Here is a 9,321-nt window from a genome sequence, read left to right on the forward strand (position 1 = left end):
TGTGTCCTAGCAACAACATGAAAACGGAATCCTACCACAAAGTACCTAAATTGGTATGAAGGCGAACTTAATACTATTAGCATTCCCTACCAGTTATCATTTAATAATATTGATAACGTGATTAGGAGTGCGATTGGCTTAGAGAACTTACGAAGTTGGCTTATTTACCTACAAAAATTAGTTTGGTCAGCTTTTAGTGGCAATGTATATTAAATCGGTATAATATTATATTGGTAAAAAAACTGTGCACCAAATGGTATGGAAATATTTTTAATACCGGACCGGAAGCCGGAGGAACACAGAGGCAAATCAGAGGACTGGACAATGCACACAGCTTGAAATGGCAACATTATTATTAACTGTCAGTGTCAATGACATTGGCTCGCGAAACGTCAAATACCTACGTCAAAATAAATCCCGTTCTCGATTTTGTTTTGTAAAATATTTGCAAATTAGTAAAGTTTGTTTGTTGTTTTGGTTTGGAGCCGAGACTTGGATTGCATTTATTGCAGGTGTTCGGTAAAGTGTAGTATAATGAGTTCGATAACAGCTTCTTCCTGGGAAGGTATGTTACACACTCGTCAAAAATCAACCGGCTAGAAAATTTGGCTTTGTGACGTTGCATATTGCTGTAAATTTCATAATTCGACTGTGAATTTTGTACCTACATTCCGTTAAAATCAATTTATCCATGGCTGTAAATGATAAAATGCTGTTAAACTTAACATAAACTAGCTTTTTAAAGTACCTAGACAGTATAACAGTACTTGACTGCTGACCTTTTAATTGAGTCAGTAAACCTAATAATGGGTTCCCCATATGAAGAACTAGCTTTTCCTGGGAACTTCACTTCACCTTAAAAGAGTTTCACTGGAAATTAAAATATAAGAAGCTGCTTAAAAATAAGTTGTTTATAACATAAGTAGATAAGTACATTTATAGAATTGATGGATCATTTATAGATATGGCACAGTTCTCAACTTTAGGCTGGGTTTACATGAATAATAAGAACTATTCAATGTTTCGTAAACATACTTTTGTAAGTTTTACAACATGCCAAACTTGCAGCAAGTAACACCAAATAATAAGAGAAAAACTATAAAAAATCAACAAGACCCATACATTAACATAAAATTGGTGTCAAATTATATTGTTTTCATTTCCAGAGCTGCGGAAGCAGGCACGGATACTTGAGAATGACATAGACGTGAAGTTGGTAGCATTCAGTAAGCTTGGGGCGGGTAGTGCAGCGTCCGGCCTGAGCTCTGAGAGTGTGCCGCTGCTCAACAGTGAAGACATGTTTGATACCATGTCTATGGAGCTACAGCAACTTTTAAATAAGGTTAGAATGTTTTTTTTTTATATTTTTACTAAATACACATAGTGGCTACCCTTTTAGATTCTTTCTTCTTTTAAATTAATTTATTACAGAAATATAACTCTATCATACACATTTTGACAATCAAAAAGTTGTAATAAAACTGTAAATATGTATGTCTGTTTTACTTCACAGTTATCTTCAATCAATGACAAGATGGCCGACCTGGCACCCAACGGAGCAGCCACCATGCACACTATCAAAAGACACAGAGAAATTCTTATGGTAAGTAGGTATTCATTCCAAACTGCCAAATAATTGGATTAAATATTTGGTTTCTATAGAATAGAATTTATTCACAAGTTTATAATATATATCAATGAACAATAAAATATACTTATCCCAAAATATAAATCCTATGAAAAGGCTGATACAATTCATAGCATTATGCTAAGCGAGACCCTTTTGCTAACATAATAAATACACATGTTGCTTATGTATCTGCCTGTCTGTCTGTTATAAGTCAGTTATATTAATTTCATGCGTTTATGTACTTAATCTTAATGTAATTTGTCTGTGTAACCTGTGTATGTATTGCATCAAGTAATCAAATCATTTACCCATCTACCCATTTACCAACAGGACTACCAACAAGAGTTCTCCAAGACGTCGGAGCGGGTGAGCGCGCGGCGCGAGCGCGAGGAGCTGCTGCGCGGGAGCGGGGCGCCGCCCGCCGCCGGGCTGTCCCGCCGCGACCAGTACGCCAAGGAGGCTAGCCATCTACACAGGTATGAGGGGACATCTCGCTCATGGACATCTGACCCCACGCTAACCGTAATATGTGCAATGGCTGGACAGCTGATATATCTACACTGATACATACCTGAGGCCAGCCATTTACACAGGTAATGTGTGGGGACATCTCACATACGGCCATCCGACCCCAAGCTAGGCAAAGCCTGTAATATCTACCGTAGTATGTGCAATGGCTGGACAGCTGATATATCTACACAGATACATACCAGCGGACAGCTATCTACACAGTTAATATGTTGGGACATCTCACACACGGCCATCCGACCCCAAGCTAGGCAAAGCCTGTAATATCTACCGTAATATGTGCAATGGCTGGACAGCTGATATATCTACAGAGATGCATACCTGAGGCTAGCCATCTACACAGGTAATATGTTGGAACATCTCAAACACGGCCATCTGACCCCAAGCAGACCTGTGTCACTCCACGTGTAGGCTTTACAAACATACCTGCAGGCGAGTGAATCTAGTCGCGAGCGCGAGGAGCTGCTGCGGGGGAGCGGGGCGCCGCCCGCCGCCGGCCTCTCCCGCCGCGACCAGTACGCCAAGGAGGCCAGCCATCTACACAGGTGGGTACATCTCACACACGGCCATCCGACCCCAATCTAGGCAAAGTCTGTAACGGTAGATATACCATAATATGTGCAATGGCTGGACAGCTGATATATCTACACAGATACATACCTGAGGCCAGGCATCTACACAGGTAATGTGTGGGGACATCTCGCACACAGCAATCCGACCCTAAGCAGGGCTGTGTCGATACGCGTGTGGGCGTAAACAAACCTGCAGGCGATGGCCGCCTCTGGGGAGCTAATCTAGTCGTGAGCGCGAGGAGCTGCTGCTGCTGCGGGCTCTCCCGCCGCGACCAGTACGCCAAGGAGGCCAGCCATCTACACAGGTGGGGACATCTCACACACAGCCATCTGACCCCAAGCTAGGCAAAGCCTGTAATATGTGCAATGGCTGGACAGCTGAGATATCTACACAGATACATACCTGAGGCCTGCCATCTACACAGGTAATGTGTGGGGGGACATCTCACACACGGCCATCCGACCCCAAGCAGGCTGTGTCACTCTGCGTGTGGGCGTTAAAAACATACCTGCAGATGGCGACCCCCTCCGGGGGCGAATCTAGTCGTGAGCGCGAGGAGCTGCTGCGGGGCAGCGGGGCGCCGCCCGCCGCCGGCCTCTCCCGCCGCGACCAGTACGCCAAGGAGGCTAGCCATCTACACAGGTGGGGACATCTCATTCACGGACATCTGACCCCAAGCTAGGAAAAGCCTGTAATATCTACCGTATTATGTGCAATAGCTGGGCATTGGGCAGCTGATATATCTACACAGATACATACCTGAGGCCAGCCATCTACACAGGTAATGTGGGGGGACATCTTACACTCGGACATCCGACCCCAGAGCCTGTGTCACTCCTGTCCTGTCAAGCGGTGGCCGGGGGAGTGACTCTAGTCGTGAGCGCGAGGAGCTGCTGCGGGGGAGCGGGGCGCCGCCCGCCGCCGGCCTCTCCTGCCGTGACAGGTAATATCGGTTAACACCCAAGACACGAGTAAAATTGACTGCCCCGGCCGGGAATCGGACGGGACATTCGGCATAGCAGTCACTAACCATTACACCAGTCGGCCGTCGGTGTGTGGACTTTTTCTTATTTGCCGATGGGGTGAGAATACAAAGGAGGTCGGTCTTGTCATATGGGTGTGTTTCCGTTTTTCGCTGTACATGTATTGTGTACTCAAGTGATAGGTCCCGAGCTGTATCGCCGTTTTTAAATGAGTACAATGAACTTAGGGTACACATGTCATCTAGAATCTATCAGACATCTCAACAGGTTTCCTCACGATTTTTTCCTTTACTGTAAGAGCGATGCTATACATTGAACTTAAATTTAAAGAAGTCTTTGGCACATCTCTGGCTTGAGAAGCGGGCACTTACCCAACTGAGCTACCATCGCTCTGTGTCAATTGTGCTCTTTATTGTTCGTTCTTTAATATGTGAATCCCGTTTGTGTGCAATAAAAAATATTTTATCCCCATCTCATTCCAGTTCGCACATGCTGGTGGACGAGCAGATCAACATCGCGATGGACGCCCGCGAGCATCTCAACTCGCAGCGACAGACGTTCAAACGCATGCAGACCACCTTCAACGACATCACTAACAGGTAAACGTATAACACCCCGTCGACTCTTAGCCCCAGTTTCATCATACTCGGTCAGATCATAACAAGGGATTAGTTCATCAATTATACGTCATATTCATATTAAGTTCTTGGCAGATGTGTCAAACAAAAGTCAACAACTAATCCCTGGTTATGATCTAACTGAGTATGATGAAACTGGGACTAGATGAAATTGCATAAAAACTCCGCTCATGCAATTTCATTGGTCGATTTTGCCTCGCACACCGGTTCGCTAGCCTTCTTCGATCTGGTAGACAGGCAGCCTTATGGAAGGAAATATTGTGTCAAAGTTTCGTAGCAGCTATTCCGCGTGAGCTTTTTACAAAAAACATACAGATACAAAACAACAACAAAATTCAGTCAATAATGCAATACAAAAGAAACAAAACTTGCTGACGTCAGAAGGGCACCAGCTCAGCATGTGCTGTGGACAATAAGGCCACAGCGCTCTGGTTTACAGCTGTCCCTTATAAAGTGACCTCAGCAGTCACAGGTAAACTTATACCTAACACCCCGTAGTATAAATAATTTACTCGCCTTTATAGTTTTCATTTACTCGCCTTTATAGTTTTTATTTACTCGCCTTTATAGTTTTCATTTACTCGCCTTTATAGTTTTAATTTACTCGTCTTTAGTATGACTAAAGACGAATGAAAAACTTTACTCTTTTTTCTTTTCTTTTCAGGTTCCCAATGCTGAACAGTCTAATCTACAGAATAAACGCGCGCAAACGTCGCGACTCCCTCATTCTGGGCCTGGTCGTAGCTGTCTGCACATTCCTTATGCTGCTGTATGCATTCCATTGAACGACTTGAGTGAATGTATGTTTTTATAACTAGTAATTAGGCGGCGTTTGATTATATAGTTTGTTTTTTATTCTCAGATGCTAAATTGTCAGATTCTGTCAACAGTCGATTGTCCCTCGATTAAGTGACGTATCGTTTTATTGGCGTGACAATCGACTGTTGATGAACCGTTCAAAATCAGATAATTTAGTATCTGCGATTCAAATGATATCTGAGATGATGGTTACAACTGGAGAAACTTTCGGTTTAACTATAGTGTATGTTGAGTTATTTTCTGCTTATCTTATTTGACAGTAATTGCATTTAACTCGATATTTGAAACCACAATACCGCTTTTCAAACGCCGAAAATATAATTAGATTTTAATTTATTTGCAAGTAAGACATATTGGTATACTGAGGACACCAAATTTACATTTAATACTGTAAAACCGTTAAGTTTTTGGTTTAAAAATGGACTTAAAGATTGGCTGTGCAAATCAAATTTTATAGTGGGTTGTATGTATTTTACTTTTGACAGTGCCCAATTTTGATTTGGTGTCCTTAAATTTCGATTACAGTATATGTATTTGGTAATTATCACAATCATTATAATAGTTAACACAACACCTTTAAGTTTAAAATATTTGTAGACGTGATATCAAATAGGTATTAATTAGGTGAATTGGTTATTAATTTACACTATGTAAAACTCATAATGTATGCTCCATTGATAATAATATCATATTCACAAAAGTATACAAAGGAGGTGTACATTGATTGCAATACTCGAGGGGGTAATTAAATAAACAGAATAATTTATGCACGAACTGAACATACTTTGACTAGATTTAATTACATTAAAATTAAGTAACAACTTTTAAGTAAATTTTGAAACCGTGGATTTAAAAGTGTCTATCATGTTTGCAAATACAATTTTAACTTGATTTTAACTCGTGGTCTTGTAAAAATGTAAATATTGGTTAATGGATATGTTACTAAAAGTAATTTAATATTTAATAGTATAATGTGAAATAAAACATGTAAAACTGTAACTGTTTTTATTTTTATGAAATCGTTTTTTATTTACTAAAATGTGTAATATCTACTAACCAACTATGAATAGTGTTTTATCTATGCGTTACGTTACGTTAGGTGTAAGGATAATCTTAAACAAATTATTTAGAAGTATGTTCAGCAGTGGACATCCTATGACTGAGATGATGATGATGAGAAGTATAGTTAGTAAATCATTTTACATATAGTGTTTAATTAAATAAATTTGCCGTTATTGGCTTGGTCTTTTCAGCCATCAGCAGATTAATTAATAATTTCATCGCGGCGAGGCACGGAAAAATTAATTATTGTCGTCTCAAGAGCGGCTATGGACATTATTCTGTCGCTATTTTTGGTCAACTTACGTGAATCGTAGTTTATCACTAGTCGTAACTACTTAGGTATTTGTTTGCGTTATTTATACTAACAGATATTATGCTATCACGTGAGTACACGGTAAATGTGTTGCGAAAAGTGGGTGGCTCACTTGTAAGCCACCACTGACTACCCCTTCGGGGATCACAGTCGTGAGTGCATATACATACATATACAGATATTATGCGGTAGGTAGGTTCATCAAAGAATGTTTGTGTGTTATACAAAGGGTGTGTCAAGTGCCAATATATTTGGAATATCCACAAAATTATCCACATTCCGCTTTCAAGCCATTAAATCTTCCTTCCATTTTCGTAAAACCATAAAGTACACTTAAAATTCTTCTTTATGTCTTTCTATTACGATGTAAAGTGGAAAATTAATGGTACTGGTGTTGCCACTGCCAATGTTTAAGGAATAGTGATCTTAGGTTTTGGCAATAGTGTTCAATTTAGTATGTTATTTTGCCACCAAAGTAATTATTTAGCTCATCTTTTTGCGCTGCGTATAAACCATTTATATGTTGGTTATAAATGGTAGGAATAAATAAAAAAGGAAAGGTCACCTCTGTGATTTGTTATTGCTAAGTCCTTTCCATTTTTTAAAGCTTGTACATAACTATTTTATCTATTAATGGAACATAAAGTAAACACTCACTCCACGTAATAATATTCTTACGTAAATATTTAGCTACCCCTTTGAAAGAAATAATTTATACTTTACAGTTTAGAGAGGTGCATAGCAGCATCTCTCTTTTAACCAATACGATATATTAGTTCCAATAAGTACATAGGTTTGCCAAAGGGAACCCGAGACCTTCGGTGCTTCAGTAGGAGTAGAACCTATGTATTATGTATAGGTAGTGTACTACCATAATATCAGATAAACATATCAGAAATGTCTTTAGTCTAATATAAAACAACAGTTGTTAAATACTATTTTCCTGTTTTACACAGTTTAAGCAAAATAATTACACCTGCGTGAAGTTAGCAGCCTAAAGTTAGCAGCCTTTGAATAGCCGACCAAATTAAGATGGTCACTTCAGTCATTGCATACTTTATCAATTAAAACACGTAAAAAGCCCCAAAAACATTGGAATAACAATGCTAGGTATTCATATAAACACTATAATATGTTCTAAAATAAATAAATACTAAAAAATTACGACGTTTATTACTGACGCCCTTGTTGGTTAATGGATATTTTGTATGGGGGCACCAAGATGCCATAGACCTGCCAGCATCTCACCTGGTTTATTATGTGTGTTGACTCAATAAAAAACACTGACAGAAGTTTCATCAACATTGAAACGGTATAGCAGGTGTCCAGGAGCCACTTTCTGACAGATTTTGGGTAAAAATTGACAATATTTCACGAATAATCAAGTTTGCAGGTGGAACCTGAAGAAAATCAGCTGCAAATGATAGTTCATATGAAAGGTATTATTAATACCTGGAAACGGTTTTCAGCAATTTCAGAATAAATGACTTTTGGTGAATATTCAAGGGGAAGATCAGAAAATAAAAGTTAGCAGCCCAAGATTACCATTTTGTATGGGGGCACCAAGATGCCATAGACCTGCCAGCATCTCACCTGGTTTATTATGTGTGTTGACTCATTATAAAACACTGACAGAAGTTTCATCAACATTGAAACGGTATAGCAGGTGTCCAGGAGCCACTTTCTGACAGATTTTGGGTAAAAATTCACAATATTTCACGAATAATCAAGTTTGCAGGTGGAACCTGAAGAAAATCAGCTGCAAATGATAGTTCATATGAAAGGTATTATTAATACCTGGAAACGGTTTTCAGCAATTTCAGATTAAATGACTTTTGGTGAATATTCAAGGGGAAGATCAGAAAATAAAAGTTAGCAGCCCAAGATTACCATTTTGTATGGGGGCACCAAGATGCCATAGACCTGCCAGCATCTCACCTGGTTTATTATGTGTGTTGACTCATTATAAAACACTGACAGAAGTTTCATCAACATTGAAACGGTATAGCAGGTGTCCAGGAGCCACTTTCTGACAGATTTTGAGTAAAAATTCACATTATTTCACGAATAATCAAGTTTGCAGGTGGAACCTTAAGGGAATCAGCTGCAAATGATAGTTCATATGAAAGGTATTATTAATACCTAGAAACAGTTTTCAGCAATTTCAGATTAAATGACTTTTGGTGAATATTCAAGGGGAAGATCAGAAAATAAAAGTTAGCAGCCCAAGATTACCATTTTGTATGGGGGCACCAAGATGCCATAGACCTGCCAGCATCTCACCTAATTTATTATGTGTGTTGACTCATTATAAAACACTGACAGAAGTTTCATCAACATTAAAACGGTATAGCAGGTGTCCAGGAGCCACTTTCTGACAGATTTTGGGTAAAAATTCACAATATTTCACGAATAATCAAGTTAGCAGGTGGAACCTGAAGAAAATCAGCTGCAAATGATAGTTCATATGAAAGGTATTATTAATACCTAGAAACGGTTTTCAGCAATTTCAGATTAAATGACTTTTGGTAAATATTCAAGAGGAAGATCAGAAAATAAAAGTTAGCAGCCCAAGATTACCATTTTGTATGGGGGCACCAAGATGCCATAGACCTGCCAGCATCTCACATGGTTTATTATGTGTGTTGACTCATTATAAAATACTGACAGAAGTTTCATCAACATTGAAACGGTATAGCAGGTGTCCAGGAGCCACTTTCTAACAGATTTTGGGTAAAAATTGAAAATATTTCACGAATAATCAATTTTGCAGGT

General features: G+C 39.3%; 1 protein-coding gene across 2 annotated transcripts; it reads left to right on the top strand.

Annotated features, from left to right (window-relative positions):
- Positions 1-365: 365 nt before the first annotated feature.
- On the top strand, positions 366-6,170 carry LOC119693869 (Golgi SNAP receptor complex member 1). Of its 2 annotated transcripts, XM_048626500.1 has the most exons (7): positions 366-565; positions 1,167-1,342; positions 1,514-1,603; positions 1,961-2,007; positions 2,605-2,703; positions 4,197-4,313; positions 5,017-6,170. In XM_048626500.1, the coding sequence occupies exons 1-7, from the start codon at positions 535-537 to the stop codon at positions 5,135-5,137; spliced, it is 681 nt and encodes a 226-aa protein (XP_048482457.1). In that variant the 5' UTR covers positions 366-534; the 3' UTR covers positions 5,138-6,170. The 2 variants fall into 2 exon arrangements, with proteins under 2 accessions (XP_048482457.1, XP_037974659.1); XM_038118731.2 differs by lacking the exon at positions 2,605-2,703 and having other exon boundaries at positions 368-565; positions 1,961-2,106.
- Positions 6,171-9,321: the final 3,151 nt, after the last annotated feature.

This window comes from Plutella xylostella, chromosome 16 (assembly GCF_932276165.1).
Source record: "Plutella xylostella chromosome 16, ilPluXylo3.1, whole genome shotgun sequence".
Classification (NCBI taxonomy): Eukaryota; Metazoa; Arthropoda; class Insecta; order Lepidoptera; family Plutellidae; genus Plutella; species Plutella xylostella.